The following is a 26509-nucleotide window of genomic DNA, read 5'->3' as shown; positions in this document are numbered from 1 at the left end:
GCTAGTAATGAGATCTCTGTAGTTAATGTCTGCTCTTCTAACAATGGGCTTTTGCCTCTGTCCCAGGATCCAACCACCTTCATTTATTTGGGAGGGGAGGCTGCAGTGTATTTGACTCAGTATTCACTTCTCCTGGAATATGCCACAACATTGTTAATGACACAAAGGCAATGCAGATATTAGCATAGAGAGAAAACCAATTAATAGCAATAACTATATCACCTTGGCTACAATAATAAAATCAGCAACAGTGTCAAAGACAAAGTGGATATTGACCTATCCTACTGTCTTACTTACTTTTCTCATCACTGAGACAAATACCTGACACCCAAACATAAAGGAGGAAAGGCTTATTTCAACTCACAGTTTGCAGAGGTTTCAGCTAGTTGGCTAGCTTCAAGGCAGGGTGGCAAGGCAGGGGCATCACAGAGGAGAAACAGCTCATGGCAAGAAGAAGGCAGCAAAGGCAGCAAGCAGCAAGCTACAATTGTAGCTCTCTTTCTGTCCCTTATATTGTATTCATACTGCCTTCCCTTAGGGTAGGTAGCACTCACACCCAGAATAAGGACCCTTTAATCCTAGCATTATGCTGTGAATCAACAGCAGAATCACATCCTTAATCGTAGCATCACACACTCTAGGTCTAGCAACCTCCAAAAATCTCCATCTATGACCACAGGAGGCTTTGGGGGGACATCTTGGTAGAAGCCATAACATCTATGAACCAATAACGTTTCATCCTTACCCATCAAAAAATGATCTATGGCTGGGGAGACAGCTCAGTGGCATAAGCACCTGCCTGGCAAGCACAAGGTCTTGAGTTCAATCCCCAGTATCGCAAATAAAAAAAAAGTGATCTATGTTTATAGTATAATCACTAAGTCAAAACAAATAGTGACTTACAGTAAATATCTACTAAATGGAACAATTTTAACTTCACTAACAATAGAACAGTGATCAACAGTAATAGCCTAGAGTTAACTAGCTATCTAAAGAGTCATAAAACCTAATTCTAGTTATACTAGTAAAGAATGGGGGGTGGGGAACCAAAAAATGAGAAAATTAAAGTTTGAAAAATTTATCAATGAAAGATGAGAGAAAAATGAGAGAAGTGATCCTATTGAGGTTTACAAAGAAACTGACAATAGTAGAAAACTTTCAAAGAATGAAGAAGGAAAAGAAAAAAAACCCCAGCCAAATAAAGAAGAATGAATAGAAGAAAAAAGAAAGAAAAAGAAAAAAACAATATGAAAGGGAGGAAAAACCTCAACCCTCCAAAAAGCCAATGAAGGAAAGAGAGAAATTAAAAAGAAAAAAAACTAAATAAACTTGTCTGTTTTTAAGTGAGTGGTGTCTTTCCAGGATTTGCAGTCTTGGAATCCAGCAAATTACAATTTTGTCCACCCAGAGTTTAGGGCCTGTGGGTTTGTGAGGGGCCCTCCCTGCTTCAGAAGCCCTCAGTCCATTCATCCCAAACTGTGGTAACCATCTAAACTGAGGTGTGTTTTGTTCACACTGGTATAGGGTTGTCTCCGGTGGCTGTCGTCCCCCCCCCCCCCAACCGGGGATTGAACTCAGGCTGTTGCGCTTGCCAAGGAAGCACTTATTTCACTGAGCCATCTCCCCGCCCCCTCCCTTTTTTAACCTAATCATTGTGGGAGGTAACACTGGAATCCCTACAGCAGCTAGCCAGATTTGCACTTACTGCCTGGGTCTTCTGGCCCCCCAGGTTTCCTTTCTCTTCCCTGCTACTGGGTGAATTTCCCATATGGAACATATCCATGTTCAGCGGAACATGACCAGTCCTGCCCAGCCTTCATGGCCCTTTCCTAACTTCTAAAAGCAAGTTTAGCTTTCTTTTTTCTTTCTCTTTTCTTTTCTTTTTTCCTGTATTTTAGGGAAGAGTCTACAGGGTGTTTAGGGTCTCACTACTAGATCTAGATAGGATTTGTAGTGATCCGCCTGTTTACAGCCTCTCAAGAGCTGGGGTTACAGGTGCGTGCCACCACGCTCAGTCTCAATTGCCCTCTTAGCGCGTCCCGGGGGCGGGGCCGGCACTGCAGGCCCGGGATTGAACTCCCGGCCCCTGCACCTGCTTGCAGGCGCTTTAATACACTGATTTGGCCGGCCCTAAGATTAGCTTTCATTTGTGTAAACGAACTCTGCAGTTTGTGCTTTTCCATGTTTGGTTTCCTTTCTCAACATTGCCATTAGCCGATTTGCAACAACAAGAAGCAATACTGGGGTTTGAAACCAAGGTGTTCACATTGGGTGCTATCTTCAGTCCTTTAAAAACAGCTAAAAAGCACAAACAAAACAGAAAAATCAGAGACAATCTCCCTAAATTGCTCAGGTTGTGCTAGAACTTGGATCTTCCTAAAGTAGTTGGCCTCCTAGAAAGTTGGGATTACCAAGGTGAACCACCACACCTAGCTGAGACTCATCAAAATTCTTGTCTCACTGTATTTTGTAATTATGTTACACTCTGAAAGAAGTTCCTAGATCCTAATAAAGAAACAGTTTTATTTTGATACTAGAATCTCGCTAGCCTGTATATGAAATTAACTTTCGGCTCCCAAGGAGTGTGCAGGCAACTACCCTAATCGCTTAGAGCCTAAATCCCGGCGGGTTCTGTCCCGGCCCCGCCCCTCCCCGCCCCTCCCCTCCTCTCCCCGCCCCTCCCCTCCCCGCCCCGCCCCCTTCTTCCCCACAGACGCTACGCACAACGCGCCGGGCTACGTACAGGGTCACGTGACAGACCGGGCTGGCAAAGATGGCGGCGTCCTGCGTAGCTCTGCTCTTGCTGTTTCTGTTTCTACCGCTACTGCTGCTGGGCGGATGGAAGCGCTGGCGACGTGGGCGCGCGGCCCGACACGTGGTGGTTTTGGTGTTGGGCGACGTGGGCCGCAGCCCCCGTATGCAGTATCACGCCCTGTCGTTGGCTAAGTGTGGCTTCTCCGTGACTCTCCTGGGGTTCTGCAGTGAGTCCCCCAGGGTCTGGGAGGGAGGCCTCTGCGAGTGCTGACCCAGGGCCTTGACTGCTCCAGGAGGCCGAGGCGGAGCCGCCCTTTTGTCTTACTCCCCTGGGGCTGTTCTCCCAGGTTGGAGGGGCCGGGTGCTGCGCTGGACGGCTGGTGATAATCCCGCCTTTGCCATTTGTCAGAATTGTGCTAAGTGACACCGTTGCAGGGTTTTACTTCATTCTAGGAGGTGACAAGACTGGGTCGGGAAGACTCTGGTAACCGCATTCGTCTGCAGCTACCCTTGTCAGGCCGTGTCCGAGCCGACAGGCAGCGTATCTTCGTCCAGTCCTCATTCCTCAGTGCAGGCTAGGGGTGTTTCACTTGCTCCCTGGGCCAGCTTTTTATCCGCAGAGCGGCAGGAGGGTCTGCTCTTTTACTTCGTTCTGCGTTGAGGGTTTAGAGAGCAATTCAGGTCCACCTGGGAGCAGTGGGAACCGCATCCTTTGGTCCCTGTGCCTGCTATCCCAGGGTGATGTTGGAGTGGGACATCCTAGGCATGCCCCTGTTGTGGGAAAATTCCATCGTTCTAGAGACCGGATCAGCTTGGGTCCCTGCTGTATACCAGGTCTGGTTTGAATACAGCTGGCTAAGATTTGGACTTCCCTCTATGGGTATTCTTGTAGAATCTGGAGAAAAAATTAGCCTCTGACTACTGCTGAATGGAGGTTTTTGAAGTCTCCTTTTCAAAAATCACTCCACTACTTGACCTAGAATTATAGAATTAGCTGACTTCAGATTGCTCCGTCTAGTACATTAAAGGGAACATTCTCATTTACAGACTCCAAACCCCATAACAAGCTCTTGGAGAGTGACAGAATTCAGATTGTGAAGTTGACAGAACTTCAGGGTCTTGCAGGTAGGATGAAGTCAGTTCCAGATCTCTGACTCAGTTGGGTTGGTTGTAGGAAAACCCTGGAATCTTCAGGAGCTGCTCTGTGGTGATAGGTGTTTTCTGACTTGCAGTTGGGCCCCGGGTTCTCCGGTATGGGGTCAAAGTTGTGTTTCAAGCAGTGTACTTGCTGTGGAAGCTGATGTGGCAGGCGCCAGCAGCCTACATCTTTCTCCAGGTACGTGTCAGCCCCTGCTTTCATTTCTGAGAACCAGTTTGTTTCTTTACTTTCCAGCTTTTTATAAATGTGCAGATTGGCTTGGGTGGTATAGCTCTGGTAGACCACCTGCTTAGCATTCATGAGGTGCTGGGTTGATTCCCAGTATCACACATAAAAATATGCACAAATTGCTAAATAAATTGCATATTAACACATGTGTATAAACTTTTACATCATGGGTAGGAATGTATGAGTAGAACATGTGGTTTATGTTCATACTATTTCTGGTCTGCATTCATAGTGCTTTTTCTATGTCATTACAGATGTCTTCTTACATTACACTATTTGTCTAAGTGGTGTGCATGTTTACCTTATCAGTCCTTTCAAGAACTCCAAGAGTAGATTCTTAGAATACTTAGGCTTTAGAGGTGGCAAAATCTAGACCTAAAGAGGTTTTATAACTAGAACATCATCACACAGCTAAGAAGTGGTGGAGGCAGGGTTTGAATATAGGCAGTCAGTCTGGTTCTAGAGCTATGCTTTTCTTCTTCACCAGTTTTTAACATCTAGAAGCACATTTTAGTGGGGGTACACTTGAGTCCCAACACGTAATGGATCTTATCTGTCATCTTGACAGATAATCAAAAGTTTGCTGATTTTTTTTTTTTTTTTTTTTTTTTTTTTTTGTGTGTGTGTGTGGTGCTGGTACCTCATGTATACTAGGCCAGCACTCTTATTTTTCTCCCCAGATCTTCCTTTTTTTTTTTTTTTTAACCTTTACATCTGGTGCAGCTAACAGTATCATGGACATACATTTGTGTCACAGGCTCAGCTTTTTCCTTGAGATCAACTGCTGGCTGTAGAACTGCTTGGTCACAGTTTGTGCACTTTTAAAACGTTGTGGTAGGAGACTGGCTAGCCTAGAGTAGAGTTGGGCCCTTTCAGTCCCCACTGATGAGGATGCCACCTCTTTGCCATGTTTACCACTGCCCGTCGATGTTGGGGTTTTAAAGTTTATGTTTTAATAATGCAAAAGAGCATATTTTTTTCTTTTTTGAGTCAGGGCTCATTAGTAGTTGTGGTTGGCTTTGAAATCACTCATAGCCTAGGCTGGCCTCAAACTCATAGCCATCCTCCTGTCTCAGCCTCCTGAGTGCTAGGAGTACAGGCGTGCTTCACAATGTGCAGCCTGTTCCATTTTTTTGTCTCCTACATTACTGACATCTTGAGTATTGAACTTTTATTAAGAGCTCTATAAAGATACTTGTCTTTTTGCCATGTGTGTGGCAGATGTTCTCACTAGGGTTTCTGGGCACCATAGTCTGGGTTTCCTCTTTCTGCAGCAAGCCTTTCTTTTCCCTAGAATCCCCCAGGCCTGCCGAGCATTTCCGTCTGCTGGCTAGTGGGCTGCCTGTGTGGGAGCAAACTGGTCATCGACTGGCACAACTATGGCTACTCCATCATGGGCCTGGTGCTTGGCGCCACACACCCAATTGTCCTGCTGGCCAAGTGGTAAGCGTTTGGGAGGAGGGTGCAGGTGCCTCCCCAAACCCTGTAAGGGTAGGTGGGAAGAGGAGCCTGGGGAGCAGAGACAGTCGTCGCTTATTCAGAGCCCAAGTGTAGTGTCTGCCTCAGTGTGCATCTCCAGCCAAAGGCTGGCAGTGGCTGTGGCTTTTATCCCTAGGGCCTTGCTTCCTGGTGGTGGTGACAGTAGCTGTTGTAGCTCTAGTCCCTGAGCACCTGTTGCATGCAGGCATCAGGCTGAGCTCTATATATCTGTCCCATTCATTTTCTACTGCTCCCCAGTCAAGGTGTCCTGTGGTCACTGTCCTTTCCCAAGTCAGGAAAGCTAGGTAGAGAGTGATGCTGCCTCTTGCCATCGAGGTAGTGTGAAGATTCAGCCCAGCTGTCCTAGTTTAGAATTTTCTCTGCCTTTGTAGGGAAGAAAAAGCTGTGATACTCTGGTGATATCAGGTACTCTTGAACCATTCTTTCCTTTCCAGTTCTCCTCTAAGACCAGGGCTCCAGCTTTGGTTTGCAGCCAGCGTGTTTCACAGCTCTCTGACATTATATTTTCTGTCTGACATTTGTTACACTTCTTTGTACACTCTGAGAGCAAGCACAGCTTCCACAGTGATAGCACAGGGCAGGTAAGGTTCAGTTATTCAGCCTTTGTCGTATTTCTCCTCTTTATTGTACAAAAGGCTCTCTGGCAGTGTATGCAGCTTCCTTTGAAAGCAACTGCATTTAAACAGAAAAGTGACATGACATGAGGAAGGTGTGAAAAAGTAGGGTGCAGAGGGGCTCGGGGTGAGAATCCTGGTAGAGGGGTGACCCCAGCCCTGCAGCCCCTCCTGTGTTGAGCATTGAGGTGTTCGGATGGCATGGGGGCATCTGGGCCCAAATGGAACACTGGTGACCTCCATATATCTTTGCAGGTACGAGAAGCTCTTCGGGCGCATGTCCCACCTGAACTTATGTGTGACGAATGCTATGCGGGAGGACCTGGCAGAGAACTGGTGCATCAGGTGTGGGGGGCCAGGGCGCCTGCAGTCTTATGGGTATAGTAGGACCCCAGGGTTGGTTGAGAGCTGTGTTGCTTGTTGTGTCATGCTGGTGGGCCATGCAGAAATAAATGCCCAGGGACTGGGGCATGGTCACTGGTTTGGGGAAGCTGGGAGAGGCGGGGGTGATGGGGGAGTTGTTTCTTTGCAAGGCAGTTTGGGCGTTAGAACCCCTGTGTGCTTTCTCAGTAGTTGTAAAGGTTCTTATTGTCACAGGGATTCTTCCCGGGTCCTCTCTTCCTTAGGTCTCTCCGCCCTGCCCTATCTCATTGCAGGGCTGTGACTGTCTACGACAAGCCAGCATCTTTTTTTAAGGAGACGCCCCTGGACCTGCAGCACGAGCTCTTCATGAAGCTGGGTCGCACATACTCTCTGTTCAGGGCCTGGTGCGTCACCATCCTCAGTTACCTTTTTTTTTTTTTCCTCAGTTACCTTTTCTTGTGCCCACTGCCATCCTGGTCTCTCCATCTCCCTCTGCAGATTGGTGACATGCTAGTGCAGGAGGTGGCAAAGTAGGCTTCAGCCAGCTGTCTTTCTGTAGTTTTGCTGAAATACAGCTTAATCACTCTCATCTGTAGCTGCCTGTGGCCTACAGCAGGGGAGCTGGGTTTTGGAGCAGAGACCGTCTGACCTGCAAAGCCTGAGATCATCATTCTCTGGGCCTTTAAGGAAAGATTTGCTGAGCCCTGTGCTCCCTTATCCCCTTGCCAGAGTTCCTGTGCTTGTGCTGATCCTGGTCCTGTGTGTCTTCTATGTGTGTCATGGGCTAAGGAGGGGACCTGTTCCGCCCTCTGCGCATCCTGATGATAAGGGTAGAGCAGAGGGCCCTGTGCAGGTGCACACCGGTGGCTTGCTTGCTCTGTGACCTTAGCACTCAGCAACAGATGATTGTTTGGTAGGGTTGGCTGGGTGCCGACATGTCCTGGAGCCCCAACCTTCGAAGCCAGTGAACCTCACTGTGGTAGGAGGGGTCTCTGTTAGCGTTCTTGTCACTCAGGCCCACCTCATACCTACCACTTGAAGGAAAAGAGATTTAGATTGGCTCCTGGTGTCAGGAATGTCATGGCAGAAGGGTGTGGTGGAGGAACACTGTTCAACCCTTAGTAGCCTGGAGGCAGAGAGGGAAGGGAGGAGTCCAGGGAGACCCCCCCCCCCCCAGTGGCTCACCTCTCCAGCCAGACACCGCCCCACACTGCACATTCAACTGTGAACTCATCAGTGGGTCAGTCCCCCAAGGAGCATAGCGCCCCCGTGATCCAGTCATCTTCCAGAAGGTGAAAACTTGAGAGCCTGGGGAGACGCTGTGTTATTTTTAGTATTTATCAGTGTATGTTTGTAGTACATAATGATTACACGCCTCACAGGAAGTTGGTACATGTATGTGACACATCTTGATTCTTTTTACTTCCCTTTCTCCTCTGTTCCCTCTCCGTCTCCCTCTCGTGATCTCATTCCTGTTTTCAAAAGATCTGCCTCCTTGTTTCCTGTTACCTATCTTTTATTTTGCTCTTTATATTTCGGGCTTCTTATGTAAGAGAAATTATGTGATATTTAAACTTGAGTATCTGGTTTATTTCATGTAACCTTATAGTCTGAAGGTGTTTTCTTGGGGCCCATTTAGATCCAGGCCTCAGCAGTGTTCTCCTGGCCCCTGGCCTGTTCTGCGGCCACTTAGGGATTTTCTCTCCTGCTGTAGCTCAGAACCCTCTGACCCAGACACAGAGAGGACTGCCTTCACAGAGAGGGATGCTCAGACCAGGGTGGTGACTCGTCTTTGCAGGCGGCCGGCGCTGCTGGTCAGCAGCACGAGCTGGACAGGTCTGCCACTGGGCACCTGGGGGCCCATGTCCTTGTTGTCTATGAGAAAGGGGTGGTGTGGGGGCTGGGATGGGGGTGTTCCGGAAACAGGCTGTGAGGCTCGCTTTTTTTCTTGCAGAGGACGAGGACTTCTCTATCTTGCTGGCAGCATTGGAAAGTAGGTGTGTGGCTTGGACAGAACCCCGGGGCTGAGCAGTGAGCTCACCTGGCCTTGCAGGGTGTGCAGTGTGCAGTGTGTTCCTGACCCCAGGGCATGGGCGGACCTGCCTGAGGACAGAACCCTTGGGGGTGGGTGCAGGGCTGTGTTCCCATGGGGTGACTGAGTGACGAGGGCCTAGGGAGGGAGGGCGGGCATCTCAGATTGGTGGGTTCCCCGGGGCGCACCCTGGCTCCTGACCTTTTCTCCTCCTCCACTGAAGAGAATTCTGTGTAGCATTTCTTTATTTTAACAGAGTTTGAACAACTGGCATCTGATGGAGACAGCCTTCCTTCTTTAGTCTGTGTGATAACAGGTACTGCCTAGCTACCCTCACATCCTCTATTTGGGGAGGAACTCTTGACCACCTGTATTTAGGTGGGGGCTGTGGATAGGATGGGGGCAGCCTTGACTGAGCTTTCCACATGGCAGTGATTCAACTCTCTGGGGTGGGGTTTTAAACAGTGATAGGGATGGAACCTAGGGCCTTGTAAATGATAGACAAGTGCCGTATCACAGAGCTACATCCCCAGCTCCATGGGAGGGTTTTCTACATCCTTGACAGAGGGGAAACTGAGTCTCAGAGGGGCCTGATGGCAGAGTGTAGTCTGGATTATAATCCCAGATAGCACAAGTTCAGAGATACCAAGCTTTCTACTTTTCCAGTAGTTTCCCAGCATCTCTGTAGTTTGAAAAGCAAAGAGGCCTCAGTTCCACATATTTATTTGGCAGAACCAGGGATTGAACTCAGGCCCTTGTATTTGCCAGGCAAGCACTTATTCTACTGAGCCATCTCCCCAGACCCCCAGTCAATTTATTTATATACTCAGTTGCAGATAAAACTGCTTCCATAGTCACAGGGTGAAGGAGAGAAGCTGGAGGACTGGGCCAACAGCCTTGTCCTGCTCACCCTTTTTTTGAACCTGGTTAGGCTTGGGACTGTACACCAGGGACCCTGGTAAGGAGGGAGCAGGTTTATGTTCCCTGCACTAGGCACATTACCCTTCTGGTTGACACTTGTGTTTACGTGGCCCTGTGCTCAGCCTGAGGCTGTCTGGCTGCACGTGCTGGGGCTCTGTCTTGGTGGTAAGGGGGCACACCGTGCTGGGTCTTGGGGTTCCTCGTGTGGTCTTTGGAAGGGAGCCTGATGAGGTAGGGCTCTGGGAAAGTGGTTGTTTGGTCTCCTTGGCAGTCTGGGGCCAGGCTCATGTGACAGAGACAGTCCAGTGCAGCAAGTGCTTTTCTCTGTGAAGGCAAAGGGCCTCTGAAGGAACATTACATCCACCTCATCAGCCAGAAGCGTTTCCAGCGCATCCAGGTGTGCACCCCATGGCTGGAGGCTGAGGACTACCCCCTGCTTCTAGGTGAGGGGGCTGTATTGGGGAGACTGAGGTGTCTGTGTTCAGCATGGCCCAGGGCAAGCTACATGCTTTTTCTAAGAAGGGCCACATGGTGCAGGTTTTCCATGGTTCTATGGCATAGTCTTTGGTTTTCTTTAATTTTTTTTTTATTTTTTATTATTATTATTTTTGGTGGAACCGGGGGTTGAACTTAAGACTCTTGTGCTTGCCAGGGAAGCGCTTATTCTACTGAGCCATCTCCCTGGCCCCTTTGGTTTTCTTTATAACTATTAGAAGCGTGAAAGCCGTTCCCAGCTTAGGCCGTCTAACTGGCTGGACCCCACGTTGGAGGCCAGCTGGGGCAGTGTTAGAGCCTCAGGCTCAAGGCCTGAGCCATTTCCCGGTGTGCTGACCCCCGCTGCCTGGGGCCAGCCTGTTTCTGGAAGGTTGAGAGGGTCGAGAGCTCTTGGCCTTAACATCTTGCTTCAGCCCAGCTGTTCTCTCTGTGGAGGCCTGTAGAGATTATTACAGTGGAACACAGAACCAAGTTTTTATCACAGCCACTTCGTGTGTACTCATTGGCAGTCATTACACTCACAAAGCTGTGTGATCATCATTGCCTCTGTCCAGATGTCGTTGTGATCTTGACAGAAACATTTTTCTTTTAAGCAAAGATGTTTGTTTGTTTGTTTTGTACCCAGAGCTTTATGCATACTAGGCAAGTGCTCTACCACCGAGCTTTATCCCTATTTTAAAATGTGGCTAAATGAAAAAGTGAGTCAACTTGAAGCTAGGTGTGGGGTGCGTATGTGTAGTCCCAGCATTGAGGGAGGCTAAGGCAGAAGGATCACATGTTTTGAGTTTTACCAGGGAAACTTAGTAGAGCCATGTCTGAAAAAAGTAAGAGGGGCTGGGGATATAGTTTAGTAGTTGAGAGCCCTTGGATTTAATTCACTCTCATACATACACTCACACAAACACACAGAAGAAAAATAAATGGAAAAGTGAGTTAAGTTGCATAAAATATTGAGGCATCTGCTGATAGGGCTGAATATTTGGTGGCAGTTAGGTAGCATCTGCCCCTCCCAGGCTGCCTCCCCACTTCTATTTGGGTGCATTGTTGGTTGGGAATGTTCTATGGTCTCCAGACTCTGAGGGAGGAGTCGCTGCATGCGTGGCTCTTACCACATACCTCGTGTACCCCCAGGGTCAGCGGACCTGGGTGTCTGTCTACACAAGTCTTCCAGTGGTCTGGACCTGCCCATGAAGGTGGTGGACATGTTCGGGTGTTACTTGCCTGTGTGTGCTGTGAATTTCAAATGGTAGGTGTGAACTGCATTTTCCTGAGGTCACATTCTCAGAATAGCGGCTGGGGGATGGCATAGGTAGAGCTGCACCGAGGGCCAGGACCTTGTGGTTCCTGTGGCAGGGGTGAGCCCCTTGGAAAGTCTTATCTGTGGCTTCCCTGATCTGTGAGTTCAACCAGCTGAGGATCAGAAGCACAGCCAGGCCTGTGGGGTTATAGTTGTTCTCAGTGTGCAACTTTTCTCTTGTCCTTATTCTCTAATCCCTGAACAGTATAGCATAACATACATTGCATTTACATCCTATGAGGTATTACACGTCATTTAGAAAAGATTTAAGGTTTAGAGAGGGATATACATAGGTTGTATGAAGGTACTGTAACATTTTACGTAAGAAACAGGTACATTGGGGGTATTCCAGGGGCTCCTAGAACAAGTCCCTATGGATACTGAGGTACAACTGTAGTTGGCTCATATGAATGGAAACATGCATGTGTTAAACATGAGCCTCACTCTTGTGCTCATAAATGAGAATGGCTGGCTTCTCTGTATAGCATATGTGGTTTTTCTCACTCCCATATCCCTTTTGGCTGAGCTGTGAAGTTGGGTTGAGATCAATCAGAGACGTGTGCAGTTCTATGACTCATTCTCTCTGGATACTGGAAAGGGAAGCGGCCCCCAGGAGCCATGTGCCCACCTGCTCAGAGACCTACCACTGGATGGAGGTCAAGTGTTAGACTCTTGTGTGACCTGAGTTCGGGTCAGTGTGCTTGTGATCCTAGAAAGCTGTTCCTAGGGGCCTATGTTGGTCTTAGTGCAGGGCAGGGAGCAGAAAAAAAGATGCAGACGTGATCCTAGAGGTATGTTGTCCTTGAACAGTAGATGTCTAAAAGGACCAAATGCTTCTGAGGGCCTCCTTCCAGATTACGATGGCACTGGGGCATGTGTCCTTCCAGACTAGGGTGACATTGGGACATGTGTCCTTCCAAATTAGGGTGGCATTGGGACATGTATCCTTCCAGGTGCTATTTCTGTATAAACACTGAATCTCAGAGTCTCCCTGAGCCTTATCCATGGTCCTTGGCCCCAGTCTTCAGCCTGTGTAGGGTGGGGAGCTGGGGGCCCAGCTGGGGACCACAGGACCTGGGCTGCTCTCAGGCCTCCCTTGCTTCTCTCCACAGTTTACATGAGCTAGTAAAACATGGAGAAAATGGCTTGGTTTTTGAGGACGCAGAGGAATTGGCATCTCAGCTGCAGGTAATGTGCCTGCCCAGGCTACAGCTTGGAGGGTGTGGAGTCTATTTTCTGCCTCTACTTCTGTGGCATGGTGGGACTCTGCAGGGTCTAGAGAAAAAGCAGAGGGAGGAGAGAAGGAGCAGAGGCCCCAGAGGTGGGCTCCCTTGCTGTGGCTGTCACGCATGCAGCCCATGGACACAGGAGGGTCAGGGCAGGCCCTGACTGGGTGTGTGGAGCTGACATCACACAGATGGATATGCTATTCAGGGAGCAAGCACATCACAGCACCAGGCTGTGAGGACCACACGGGGGATGGGGTGGGAGTCTACATCTTTCTTGTTACAAAAATGAACAAACTGTTATTCTTGACAGTTGAAAGATCGGTGGACATTTTTTGTGAAGGTCCTGGTAAAAAACAATTCAGGCTTTATCCTGCATCTCTGAGAGCCATTCACCTCACTGTTATGTGGAAGCAGCTGCCAGCCACCTAGACAAAGAGGCTGGCTTTCAATGATACTTTTCTTACCAAGACAGGTGGGCTGGATTTGGCCTGTAGGCTATGGTTTGCTAAGCCTAATGTAGGCTGTTTAGCAAAGTGCAGACACAGCCTGCTCCTCCCTGGCAGGTATGAGAACAGCAGGCAGAGGCCAGGTGCACCCCAGGACACAGGAAGACCAGATTAGCCTCTTTGAAGGCTCAGGAAGGCAATGAGGACTTGAGGCAGTATTGACCACTACAGTGGGCATCCCATAGCCAGAGCTGTACTGATGAACTAACTTCTGAGCTTTATTTTCCTGTAGATGCTTTTATCCAAGTTTCCTGATCCTGCTGGCAAACTAAACTGGTTCAGGAAGAATCTCCGGGAATCAGAGCAGCTTCGATGGCACGAGAGCTGGCAGCAGACTGTGCTCCCTTTGGTTATGGACTCGTGATCCCATTGGTGACTAGAACCTCTGAGCACGTTGTGCTGGGTGATGGAGGCGCAGCTGTCTTGTAGAAGATGTGAGGCCTCCCCAGTGCCCCCTCACCTGGCGCCAGTCCCTGTCCTTTTTGCTTTTGAATAGCATGCCCTTCAGTGGCCAGAGCACAACAGTGGTGCTGCCTGGGGAATGACCAGGAGACCGACTGGTCCATTGTGGGCTCTGTAGGCGCTGAAATTACTCCTTTATTCTGTTCCATTTGTACTGCTTTTTTGTTCCTTCTCATGACCCCTCTTTATGTCTGGTTTTCTGCCTTCTCCCAGCTGTACTGAGCTTCCAGCCCTGATGCTGCCTGTAAATGGTGCCCTGCTGCTCTAAGCTAGAGACATCACACGTTCAGGTGTCTTGGCTTAGAGAGGGGCTGAGTGTGCAGGCTGGGGAATTACACTTGAAAATATACATGTTTATCTGTACAAACAAAATACCTGCCTTTGAGCCAAACTATGTTTCTGATGGCTGGTGATAATGAACCAGAACTGTGGACAGAAAGGGAGCACTCACACAGTTTGTATTTCCTTAGAATAGGCTGGGGTTCCTCATCTAGAATTTAGTATTCTTCTAACACTCAAGTTCAATGAAAGTTTTACCAGTTTTTCTACATGAAAAACTTCTTATGATACAGGTTTATTTTTTCGGGACTACAGGGTCTCACTACACAGATCGGGCCCATAGTGATCCTCCTGTTTTAAGCCTCTCAAGCACTGGGATTACAGGCATGCACCACTATGCCCAGTCTCAGTTTCAGTCTCTGTCTTAGCATGCCCTGGGGGCAGGGCTGGCATCACAAGCCAGGGTGATTTAATTTTCATAATAATCTTCCAAACCGTTGGTGAAACCTACAGTGTGAGCTTCAGGATCGATGTCTCTGAGTGCTCTTCATACGGGAATAGCTTCCGCTCCTGAGGAGGCACTGCTTCCCACCGGATCCCGGCCCGCCCTGGAAACACAGCACATTCCTCTGAGGATGGTGGTGGTGTTGAGAACAAGCAGGCATCTATCAGCCCAGAGAACTTAGGACAGGCTGCAGCTGCAGCTACGTCTATGCTGCTTTGTTTGGTTCATAGATATCTGGGTCTATCCTGAGATGCCTAGAGGCAGCTTCAAGATAGGACCAGCAGTCTGTGGACATGAGCAGTGACACCTAGGTGCAGCTATGCCCCACCCTGCCTGTCAGGGTTCCTTGCTGCCTTCTTATCTGTCTGCCCAGTCAGTTAGCACAGGAGAGGAGCTGAGAAGCAGACCTTCATCTGCCTGATGCCTCTGCCAGGGTTCCTCCCGAAGGCCAGAAGGGCGCATGTCATCTGTATGCACACAAGCTAGGGAGCAGCTCACCAGGATGCTTTCTTAATACAGTTTTTGTTACAGATGAAAACTTAGCATTTATAAAAATGAAATAGTAAGGTATAAAGGCATGCAAGTGTCTGATCCCACCATCCAAGTGTAACGTGTGTATTCTAGAAATTCCCTTGGGTCTAGTAACATAAAGACAAATTGGTTTTTCTGTAGTGCTGAGGATTGCACCCAGGGCCTTGTGCCTGCTAGACAAGTGTTCTACCCCTGCTCTACTCCCTCTGCCGTAGAAAGACAGTGAATAAAAAATAGGCTCACATGTGCTGTTTGACACTTTGTTTTTTTTCCCCCACTTAAAATATACTTCTGGTACTTTCTGTATGAGCACCCAAAGAATGTCACTCTCTCAGGGCTCTACATCATCCCCTGTGAGTGCAGGGAGCTCATTTGTGTGCTCCATGATTAATGTGCATGTTCCATGCAGCTTACATCTGGGTGGCCCTCCACTCCCTGCAGAGCCTGTGGACAGCTGGGAGAGGCTTTGCTGTGGGGCCGGCGTGGACGGCTCTGTCCTGTACTGGGTTTCCCATGAAATGCCCTGGTTGGGCCTGGTGTGCTCCTTGACTGTGGGGAGGTGGTTTGGGGTGGGTCATTTGGCTGGATTCCATGTGGGCTCTGTGATGTGGTCTCCTAGCCTCCTCGTGGCCCAGTGTCTTATAGGTAAGATAGGGTGATGGCAGGGCTCCATCTAGATGTGGTGGCTGACAGGTGACAGCCTGAGGATAGTGACTGGCCTACTGGTGCCCTTTTAGGGTTGTGTGAATAGTGGGCTCTTGGCCTTTCTCTACAGCTGCTCCCTGCTCTCTTTACTGGGTGCTCATGACCACAGCTCCCACATTCTTACGTGTACTCTGTGTGCTGGGTGCGGTCTGAGTGTGCCTGAGGCTGCACCTCTGAAGTGATGTTGCCATGTGGCAGATGAAGAAAAATGAGTGCATGCAGGAGCGACAAGGGGATGCACCCTTAAGGCCTGTGCTCAGTTATCTTATGGGCTAGAACCTTTTCTAATCGATGCCAACTGGCATATACTACAACCTCCACCTCTGCAATCTAAGCCCCTTCCTGGCGAGCACAAGGACCCATCAGGCATGGTGGCACATGTCTGTAATCCTAGTGTTGGGGCGGCTGAGAAAGGAGCATCATTGCAAAACCAAGCTGTGTAGTGTATCCAGTGTCCAGTAAATAAATAAATTTAAACAGACAAAATACTTAAAAAAAACAAATTCAGGGCCATTGGTCGTAGACCCCTGGTCACCTCATCAACTCTTCTCCCCTTCTCTGCTTACTGGCCCTGCCTCTGCCTGGATTCTGGGCACTTGTGTGGGTTGGGGCTTCTTGGCTTTTTCCTGAGGCTTCGCTTGACCTTCCTGATTCCTGATTTACTGGAGGCCTCATGGGACAGCAGTGGCCTGCAGGTCTGGGGCTTACCTAGCTCAGTGGTAAACAGCTGGCAGGTCTCTGGGTTGCGCACAGTGAAGGCCACATAGACGTCAGGAGCTTGGTCTCTGTGGCAGGCTGCGAGCCTCTGCAGGACTCCAACCAGCGAGAGGATCACCTCTGGGCAATACAGCACATCTACAAGGAAATGCCTGGGTTACTCAAAAGGCTACCCATTAGGATTCAGAACCAAATAATCAGGTTTCCTCAGGTGTAGATCCATTAGCTGCAGCATAGGCAGAGGTTTCCCATGCCTGCAACCAGGGAGCATGCTGTGTGCCTGACTGCGATGCGGGACCCAGGCTGAACACTGTTGAGTTGGAAGGGGAAAGATGGGGCCTGTGGTGGCCCACTGTTTCTGAAAGATATAGGCCTGGATCTGGAACAGAGAGGTGCAGTCAAGGAAGCCAGGGCCATAACACGACGATGGTACTGAGTCTCTGTCACAGACACACACAGGCAATCAGCCAGCATTGACAGAAGAGGCCATTTAGCTCCTGTTCCCTCACTTGACTCCTGTGGTCTCACCCTGGCCTAGCTCAGGACCCTGGCAGTGAGCTAGACATAGTCTTGGGAGGCTCATGCTACTCTGAGGCCCTGGAATGACGCAGGGTGGCTGTGACCAGTGCCAGCCTGCATCTGAGGCCTGGGTGATGGCATAGTCTGGGGGATCCCAGCAGAGAAATGATGGCATCTTGGGTTAAGGGTGGGTAGGGCTGGTGTGTGGTTCATATGTCCCATGGGAACTGGATGTTAAGTGGCCTTGAGGGACATGGGGTTGGCCTGGGTGCAGCTAGGTAAGGGATGAGACTGGCTTGGTATCGTGGGCCTGTAATGTCCATTTCAGGCCTTTCTTGGATAGCAGGGTGCTTCTGGTGAGTGGGCTTGTCATGAGACAGGGGCTGTGGCTTTGGGACATTCAGGAGGCACCTAAGCTCTGATGTCACCTAGAGGCCCTTGCAGTTCATGTCTCAACACTCTACTCCCTGAGCCCAGACCTACAAGGCAGCCCCATGCTCAGCCTGCTGGACTGGGCATTACCTGCTGCGATGACAACGTCAGGATGGAAGACAGAGAGCTGAGGGACAGTGGCGACCTCCCAGTCCAGCTGGGCCACCATCACCTGGGGTCTCTCTGCATCAGTGATGGCACCTGGCTCTAACGAGAGGCCGTTAAGCAGCATGTTTCCTCGGAGCTGCTCAAGGACACGACTGTGACAGTCACTGAAGATGTATGCTTTGGGGTGGCACATCTTGCAAATAGCCAGACCTGTGAGGCCGGCTCCACTGCCCAGCTCAAGGACAGTCCTGGGTGGGAGAAAGAGGGTCCGTGTCTGTGACCATGCTAGGGCCCATCCGTCTTAGTGGCCTGCCCTGTGTGCCAAGGTTACCTGTGAGTGAAAACTGCTGGGTTCTTGATGGCCCATTCTGCGAGGTACAGGGCGGCATCCCACGTGACCAGTCCTGTGGTGCCATGGGACACGATGGCTGTGCTCTCAGAGAGTGTGAGTGCGGTTCCTGAAGGCTGTGCCAAGAGATAGTGAAATTAACTCAGTGACTTGGAAGTGGGCAGAGTGAGTCCCACAGGTCAGGCTGGCGAAGCAAACTGTGGTACATCCACACTGGGGAGCACTCCTCAGTACGGCACGGGACACACACATCAACCAGGTGGGTCTCATGCTGAAGGCAAGCAGCAGCCAATGGCAGGTTACAAGCTGTGTGGTTCTGTCCTCAAATGACACAAATGGAGAGAGCAGGGGAGGGTGTGTGTCTCATACCAGCAAATAGCTCCGGTGGCACTGGGTGGACTCCGCAGCAGTCAGGACCTCTGCCAACGCCTCATACAGCTCATCCAAAGGCTCGGTGTGGACCGCCTCATGCTGATGGTGGACAGAGTGAAACTTCAGCCCCAAGGCCCAAGCTGACCATCCCACACAATACCAAGACTCTGCCCACGTGCCTTTGCTTTCATCTGTGAACATGGCTGGATGAGTTTTACGTCTATGGTGCTGGGACTGGAATCCAAGGCCTCGTGCTTATCAGGCATATGTGGGACCAGAGTCCAACTGACCCTCAGCCCAATTTTCACAAGCTCAGGGATTTTGGGATGAACAGAAAGCACCTGGCATATAGAAAATTCCCTTGTTGGAGGGAGCAAAGGGGTACCTCGAAGAAAGGTATAGAGGGGTTAGGGTAGCATGATCTAGGGCAGCACACACATCCCACGAGAGCTACCAGTGACTGAGGGAGAGCTCTGACAATCTTAGGTGGAGAATGTTTTTAAAGTTGGTCCTGGCAGAAGCCACCAGGACGGGTGTGCCATGTTGTAGGATGTGGGTTTGTACCCTGTGTTACACCCTTCAGGGGGTAGTACAGGACTAATAACTGAACACCCTTCTCCAGATTCTGGGAGGACCACAAAGGTGGAGTCTAGGGGTGGAAGTGACAAAGGAGCAAGGATTTTATGCGTGCTAAGTCCAGTGAGGTGTGGCCTTTTACTTTAGTGGTTGGTGAAGAAGGTCTGCTACCAGCCATGGAGGAATCCCCTCTATATCTCTCTGGTATTGAACCATTAGTAGGTCATACCTGGAGCAGTATGGACAAGAGCCAGCCAGGAACTCAGCGGGAAGAATTTAGTGAGGAAACTGGTGACAAAGGTACTGTAACAGCTTGGACTTTAAGCAGGGACCTGGGAGCTATCTAGATAGTGGTTGAGAGCAGGGCACTGCCAGACCCCACTGGGCTGGGAGAGAACAGGGACGAGGGGGGCTTCCAGTACTTAGGAGCAGGGCCTGCTGGTGGCAGAAGGGGGCCTCAGAGGAGATACAGCTGCTGCAAAGAGTCCTGTCCTGCTGCCCGTTCATCAAACCACTCAAGCAGCTGGCTGCCATACAGGGGTTTGCAAATCAGGCAAAGGACAGGGAAGAGTGTGAGTTTTGAGGCAAAGCCCAATCAGGATCCTATATGTAGTCAGCTCGGTACAGAAAGGCCCCCCACTGACCTTTCTAATGAGCTCCGAAAGAAAGCATCGGGTGTACTTCACTGAGGGTGGGTGCCGAACACACACAGGATGTTTCACAGTCTGCAACAAAGGCCACAAAAGGCTGTCTTAAGTGTCCTGTGAGCTATGAGACTGGAGGGTAAAAGCAGTTACCAGTGCCTCAGCAGAGATGTGCAGAGACACAAGATTACCACATGCATCTGCAGGACCAAGTCTTAAGGTACAAGCTCTTTCCTGAAAATGTCAACACCCTCTCAGGACTCTGCACCTGCGGATCAGCTCCCTGCTATGGGGTGGCTGGTGGGAACTGGGTCTGTAGGACAAGTTAGAGAACCTGGCTCTGTCAGAAAGAGAACAGCCCAACAGTGGGCATCAAGTCCTTCAGGGACCTGCCCTCCTGGAGTGCCAACCCCAAGCTGAGGAACAAGGTCAGAGATGGGTGAGAACCAAACAGGACGAAGGACAGAGCTTTCTCTGGGATGTAGGGGGGGAATGGGGTTCTCAGGACCTGAGGCCTCAGCTGAAATCTCAAGAAACCAAGGACAGGAGGACCAAGTTCCAGACAGCAGCAGAACCAAGGGGCAAGCACTGAGGCAGCCCCTGCCTGGCATTCTGGGAAAGGTGGAGGGCAATGGGCCAGGAGGAGAGGCATGGTGCTGTACGGGAGGAATGCAGACTTTTCCAAGGACCACAGAATATACATGCCACTCCGAGGCTGTCTAGTTGGCCTGGATAAGGATTCATTTATTTCCAACTTTATGCAAGTTTAATTGACAAATAACTATATTATATTATTTTGTAGTGAGGCCAGGAGCACTGAATTACACCCCCAGCTTCTATTTTATTTTTTTAGAGTCTCAGGAAATTGCCCAGGCCAGCCTCAAACTTGGGATTCATGCCTCAGTACTCATTTATTTAGGTTTTAAAGTGGCTCTCTGTTCTTTACGCTCTCCATGCCTGGGTGTGCTGCTCTGGGCGGAAATCACTAGGCTGCAAGATCAAAACCTCAGACTCTTCCTCATTCACCGTCCTGACCAGCAGTATCACTCCCAAGTCTCCCCATGCTCTGGCCTTGTCTTTTCTAGGTTCACTGACCAGCCAGGAATTTGTGACCCGGACTCTTTGGACAGGAATGGTAGCAGGGTGTAAATGTCTGTCTCCTCTGAATTTGTATGCAAACATATTCTTCTGGCCCTTTCTTTCCTGGAAGGGAGATCACATCTTTGAACTTTCCGAAGGCTTATGACCCGTAAGAAAGTTAAGGTTCAGGATGTTTTGTGATCTGCCCTTGGCCCACATGGCCAAGTCACCGTGAGAGCAGGCCAGGCTGGGTGATGGTCCTGTTTCTACCCCACAAACCCCACCTTCAGCAAGCCAGAGTCCATCTACGTCCTAGAGACATGAGAAGGCAAGACCGGCCTCCTTATTTTTGCTGTCAATGCAGAGAAGTCTCCAAGTAGCTCACAAGTGCTAAAAATCTCTTCCTACACCTCTTATCTCTGTTTTCACTGTGGATGATTTAAAAACTCTCCCTAGTTTCCATTCTCTCACACATATTTTTGTATATGTTGATGTCTTCATCTAAGAAAACAGAAGAGCCAGAGTTATTGGAGGGACTGACACCAGCCCACACCTGGCATCCACACAGATGGTTTTGTTCTCTGAATGTGGATGTCCCTCAGGGACACAGGTGCACCTGAGGCTCCTCTGCCGGTTATTCATGTGCAAGCCGGGGGCCTGGTTACTCATCCCAGTGATTCTGAGGCTCTTACCTTCTGCAAAACTTCCTGCAGCAGCTCAGAATCTGGTGATTCCTTTAATTTCTCTTCTAGTATCTATTTGGATGAGAGAGAGAGAGAGAGAGAGAGAGAGAGAGAGAGAGAGAGAGAGAGAGAAACAAACATTAAACATGCTGGCAAAGTGCTAAGTGGAAGCCATGGGCAGCCAGAGTATTACCTTTGGATGTAATAGGCCACATACCCTGGCTGAGTCAGGGAGGAAGGTCAGAAGGCTGACTCTTGGTTCTCTTGGTTTAGTCTCCCCGGCTGCTCAGGGACTACCTGGGCCACAGAGCAATTTTTGGCTGAAGGATGAGCTAGGAATGAGGAGCCACAGCATCGAGGCCTCACAGGCTCGCCTGGCACCTGACATCTGGGTTAAACTTAAGAGACTTGTGCAGATGCTGGGCCCAGCTATGCTGTCCTGCTGGGGCACAGCAGGCTCCAGATAGACTGACTGTCTTAGCTGAGATGTAGGCAAGCCACTTTTCTCCAAGGGTACTCACCATGCTCTAAAAAGGCCCTTCATGATCTAGCCACCCTGTCCCATCACTCCTACTCCACCCCAGCCACACAGGCCCACTTTTTGCTCCTTAAACGTGGCAAGATTGTTTCTACCACAGGGCCTTTGCACTTCCTGCACCTCTGTGCACATCTCAGCTCAAATGCTGCCTGTCTGGGGAGGCTTTCTCTGCTCACTCACTTGATGAGTGTCCCCCAGTTGCTTCATTTACCATTTTTCTGTGTTACTAGCTTTTTGGCTGCTCATCTCTTGCCATTTTCTGGTTGACTTGTTCTTTAAATTTCTTACCTGAGTAGCGCCTCATCTATAATGGGTACTGCTGACCCAGGTGTCTGGCTCACAGATGGCATTCAGTGAATGCTGGGCAAATGAAAAATAATACTAGTGAGGCACAGATCTAAGGGCTTTTGTACTGAGGTAATCCTGACAACAGCCCTGTGAGGTTAATATCATTATAATACCCTTCATTTTACTAATTAAAATGGCCCAGAGAGATCTAGTCACTTGTCCAAGGTCATACAGCATGTATGGGGTTGGGCCAGATTCAAAGCAAGGTTGTTTTCCAGGCCTGGGCTGTCATCTACTACACTTTGCTCTTTTCCTTACTGCTCAGCCTAAGTGATAATCTAGACCCTACCCTCTTGGGTGTTCGGGTGAGCCTAAGTAAGCACTTTAACACAGGTACATGAACAATACTTGATTGAATCAGGACCTATGGATGCTACTACGGTTTTAATTATGAGCTAAAAATGCACATATTCCTCTTGACCAGTGCTGAATATTTTTATGTCAATGAAATAACACAAATGGCTGGCCATCAGCCCCTAGGATGGGGCAGACCAGAGAGGAGTACGTATCTAGACTGACGAGTCAGTGAGCTTACCACACATCAATTATAGGCGAGGCATGGTCCACTAAGCCCTTCCACCGACAAGAGACCACTCGCCGGGACTAGTGCCCCGGCCCCCTGGGCCTGTGCATGTGGCGCCCATCAGAGGTCTCTCTCCCATCACGTTACCTCTGAGATGGTGTTACCCATGCCTGACAGGAGTGATGGCGCTGTGACCTGATCCCCGCACTCAAAAGAGCGTGGTTCCTTTCACAGTGGGCGAGGCAGCTGCGTGCCAATGACTAAGGCGATCAGTTGATTAGAGGACCACGGACATGATCGTCTGTGGTCATAACATGCACATGATCCAGGACCCTTAAAGCCCGACCAACAAGGCGAGTGGGAGGAAATTTTACTCCTTTACTCCGAGAGCAGACTTGAAAGTGTAGGGGTGCGGGAGGGTTCCAATTCCCTCTCCGGAGGTCCGCCCTGCACCTCCCGCCAGCCTGGTATCGCCGAGTGCCCCCCGCACCTGCCAAGGAAAGGAGCGCAGAGGACGGGCCGCCAGGTAGCGGCGCTCGAAACTCCGAAGCAGGAGCAAGTTCTCAGCGGCTTCCTCAGGCGCCATGGCGGGGCGGGGCCAGCGTTGCCGGGAGACGGACGGAAGCGGGGAGGAACTGGGGCTCGGGGAGGGGCCAGGAAGAGGCCATCGGGGGCGTGGCTATGGGCGGGGCTCTATATACCTGAGGTGCCCGGGGCGTGGCTGGGATGAGGGACTCGCTTGTGGGGCGGTGTGGGGCGGGCGATGTTCCGGTCCGGAAGCTGGGCTAAGGTCTAGGCCCAGGCCAGGCATGGGGCAGGGCACAGAAGGCGGGTCTTGATAGGGGACGTAAACTCGGTGTTAGGGAGTAGACAGGCACTGCTCCCGTAGGTGGGGTCTGGTCCCAAGAGGCGGGGCTTAGAGACCGGCCCTGCAGCACCACGCTTTAGGACACTGCGGAAGGCGGGCTCTCTCTTACCCAGTCTTTGAGATTGTCAGTGGAAAGGTCTTTCCTTTCGCCAACTGCTTATTAAGCATCTATTATATGCTTAGCACCGACAGGACTGAGGCTATAACAGTGGGGAAAAAGCAGGTCTGGTTCCGCTCTCTAGAGACTCGGCCTCGTAGGGGAAGTGGACAACGAAGCAATGATCGTAAAGTATAATAGTAGTTTCTGCTGTGAAGGTGACCGCACAGAACTAAGACAACTTCTAGTCTTATTTTGATTCTGCAGGGAAAGGAATTCGAAGCGAGCGGGGAGTTGGGGCTGGGGAAAATGGGAGAGGAAATACAATTATTTCAAGTCAAGGTTGGTGTTTTGAGTTGAAAGGCAGGGCACCTACAAAGTAGAGGTGTTGCCCCTGGAATTTTCACTGTTTTCTGGGTCTAACGTGTTTCCCTAGCAAATCTCTTGGAAAACTCCGTTTGGAAGAGTCCTGAGCTAATTTGTTAAGTATGCTTACAGAAGGTAGAGGAGGGGGCAGATTAAATCTCATTACCTCCTGCAGATGAGAAACACTTGAGCCATGCTTAGCTATGAGAATAAGAGGGAAATTAATTCTAATTAAATGCCAGTGTTCTGTTGTTCCTCTGCAGACCCAAGTGAACACAGAGCAGACACCCCCTTCATCTTTTATTCTCTGAACACTGATGATTTAAACAGAGTGGAGTGTGATTTTACACAGAATGAACAGTTTGTTTCAGAAGTACACAAATTCTCTTAGTGGTCTTGGTGGCTTCAGAGCTGGGGCAGGAGCATAGGCTTGTGCTTGCTGTTTTCAGCAGCTTTCTGCCTGCATAGACAAGGCAAGCCAAGGGAAACGGGCCAGACACATCCATAAATCCTGGGCTTCTATTAACTCGCATATTAGTTGTTAATTACCATTTCTCTCTGGAACCAAAAGGCATGTACAGTTGGTGCTATAGCAGGCCCATATGATGTTCTCCTACAGTATTAATAAACCTGGGCTGGTTCAGTCTTTCTTGATGCCCCAGAAAGCAGCAGATGAATGATCCTGCATGGACCAACAGAACTAACCTGGACACAGTAAGGTTCCTTCCTCTAGCACAAAAGAAAAGCAGAAGCAAGGGCGCTTGGGGAGGAGGTAGGCCTACAATTTATCTGGTTGGGTTGGGTTGGGGTTTGCATGGGTGGTACTGTGTGTTGTAATAGGTGTTGATTGGATATAGCTTGGCACCTGCGCAAAACAAAAAGAAGTTTGTGGTTAACCAGAGGGGAGAAGAGGGAAGTCTGTCTAGGAGCGGCTCACCATTGATTCTGGTATCCCCATACCAAGCTGACTTGCAGCCATGATGACCAGGTTGACCTTTGCATGGTGTAGACCCGTCAGACACAACAGCGAAGACATCTTGTAGTGTGGGCTCTCATGAGGTACAAAGGTCACATGTCTTAGGTCTGAATCTGGATGAGTCAAGCCGCTGAAGGAAACTTTAGGGTCCTGTGGACTCACAGGTGTGGTGTGTTCAGGTGTAAATGACATTAGGATTGCTGCCTAAAATTCAAGTAACAAGTCTAGCTGGTATTGGTCTGGACAGAGAGGCATAGGACATATCTTGTGGTCTTACCTGTTACAAGAGGGAATATATATATATATATATATATATATATATCATATATATCACATATATATGATATATATTAGATGAAAGATTCAAATTCTGAATTTGAGGATTTCTATAATATAATAACATATTTAGCTGTATGGAATAGTTGCTTTTTAGAAATTATACTGTAGGCATGGTCGTTCAATCAGTACAGTGAATTTTTTCCTTTATCTCTCCCGTGGCTAATGGTTTCTGTTAAAAAAAAGAACCAATTGATTTCTTTCTGAAATGTTGCTTCAGGGTATAGAAACCTTTATAGGTCATGTTTCAACTTATGGAAAAATTTTATAGTTCAAATATAAATTGCATTAAATGTGGACTGTATAATGGAATTTAAGGTTAAGTAAAGTTCCAGCTTTCCTTAGGTTGTTTCTAGTGCTCAGCACTTGCCCCCTGCCCCCAATCAAGACAGATGCTGTGTTAAAGTGTGTTCAGAATGAGTATAATGTACAATACAGGAGGCTCAGTCTAATGATTCAACTATTGACACACAGAAAGAGATGCTCCTGGACCATATAATACTTTGGTTGGTGGCAGGGCCAATGTTAAGAGTTGAATTATGTCCCCTAAGAAGATTAAGTTGGAAAGCCTAATCCCTGGTACCTAGGAATGTCATCTTACTTAGAAATAGGGTCTTTGCAGATGTAACCATGTTAAAATTGAGCCATACTAGTTTAGAGGGGGCCCTAAGTCTAATATCTGGGGTCTTCTTTTTTGGGGGTGGTGATGGTGCTGGGAGTGCTGAGCTATGTCCTGCGCCCTTTTTCATTTTGAAATGGGGTCTCATTAAGTTGCCTAGGCTTTGGCTCAAACTTGTGATCTTCCTGCCCTCAGCTTCCTGTGTAGCTGTGATCTGAGGCATGTGCCACCATGCCTGGCTTTCTGGTGTCTTTATAAGAGAGAATGTGCTATGTGAAATTAAAGACACAAGAAATGACTTTGAAGTGATATTGGAGGTAGATTCTGGAGTAATGTAGCTATAGGTCAAGAACTCAAAGATTTCCCAGGACACCAGAAGCTAGAAGAAACAAGATTGCCATCTTGATTTTAGTCTTCCATGTCCGTGTTTCTGAGACAATAGATTTCTGTTGCTGCAAGCCACCTAGTCATCAAGCCTTAGGAAAGAAATACAACTGTAATTTTTGGGATCCAGCACACAGTAACAATTTAGGGTCTTTGTTAAATACTCAAGAGTTTGGGCTTCCACTGTCATAGCCATTGCAGTACATTGAGTGCTACAAAGACAGCACTGGGGCAGACTCTGTTCCCTGCTGAAGAAAACAAGTCAACGTGGGCAAGGGAGATTCTAAGAAGCCAAGAGGCAAACTCGCTGAGAAGAGCACAGGAAGAAGCACCCAAATGCTTCCATTAATGTCTCAGGGTTTTCTAAGAAGTAAGTGCTCAGAGAGGTGGCAAA

General features: G+C 49.2%; 2 protein-coding genes across 3 annotated transcripts; one reads left to right on the top strand and one right to left on the bottom strand.

The window, feature by feature from the left end:
- The first annotated feature begins 2765 nt into the window (after positions 1-2765).
- Positions 2766-14216, top strand: Alg1 (ALG1, chitobiosyldiphosphodolichol beta-mannosyltransferase). Of its 2 annotated transcripts, XM_004627790.2 has the most exons (13): positions 2766-2981; positions 3802-3879; positions 3987-4090; positions 5436-5584; positions 6511-6600; positions 6912-7022; positions 8333-8454; positions 8573-8611; positions 8907-8966; positions 9904-10014; positions 11198-11312; positions 12476-12551; positions 13331-14216. In XM_004627790.2, exons 1-13 carry the CDS (start codon positions 2774-2776, stop codon positions 13460-13462), a joined length of 1395 nt encoding a protein of 464 aa, XP_004627847.1. In that variant the 5' UTR covers positions 2766-2773; the 3' UTR covers positions 13463-14216. The 2 variants fall into 2 exon arrangements, with proteins under 2 accessions (XP_004627847.1, XP_023567313.1); XM_023711545.1 differs by lacking the exon at positions 6912-7022.
- Positions 14217-14257: 41 nt separating this feature from the next.
- Positions 14258-23061, bottom strand: Eef2kmt (eukaryotic elongation factor 2 lysine methyltransferase). Its single transcript, XM_004627788.2, has 8 exons — positions 22960-23061; positions 21070-21132; positions 19298-19378; positions 18075-18176; positions 17688-17821; positions 17339-17604; positions 16289-16435; positions 14258-14447 (listed from the first exon to the last, which is right to left on the bottom strand). The coding sequence occupies exons 1-8, from the start codon at positions 23053-23055 to the stop codon at positions 14347-14349; spliced, it is 990 nt and encodes a 329-aa protein (XP_004627845.1). The 5' UTR covers positions 23056-23061; the 3' UTR covers positions 14258-14346.
- Between the last annotated feature and the right edge of the window lie 3448 nt (positions 23062-26509).

This window comes from Octodon degus, unplaced genomic scaffold (genome assembly GCF_000260255.1).
Source record: "Octodon degus isolate 3935 unplaced genomic scaffold, OctDeg1.0 scaffold00021, whole genome shotgun sequence".
NCBI lineage: Eukaryota > Metazoa > Chordata > Mammalia > Rodentia > Octodontidae > Octodon > Octodon degus.
This window is presented reverse-complemented; position numbering and strand designations above follow the sequence as displayed.

Bases quoted from the DNA above. Each gene is read 5' to 3' on its own strand.
- Eef2kmt (XM_004627788.2), bottom strand. From the start codon at position 23,055: ATGGCGCCTGAGGAAGCCGCTGAGAACTTGCTCCTGCTTCGGAGTTTC. The intron at 17,822-18,074 runs GTATGAGACACA...CTCTTGGCACAG, and splicing joins GCCACCGGAGCTATTTGCTG to CCTTCAGGAACCGCACTCAC. The intron at 14,448-16,288 runs GTAAGCCCCAGA...CTGTGTTTCCAG, and splicing joins GCTGTTTACCACTGAGCTAG to GGCGGGCCGGGATCCGGTGG.
- Alg1 (XM_004627790.2), top strand. From the start codon at position 2,774: ATGGCGGCGTCCTGCGTAGCTCTGCTCTTGCTGTTTCTGTTTCTACCG. The intron at 7,023-8,332 runs GTGCGTCACCAT...CTCCTGCTGTAG, and splicing joins TACTCTCTGTTCAGGGCCTG to CTCAGAACCCTCTGACCCAG. The intron at 11,313-12,475 runs GTAGGTGTGAAC...TTCTCTCCACAG, and splicing joins TGTGCTGTGAATTTCAAATG to TTTACATGAGCTAGTAAAAC.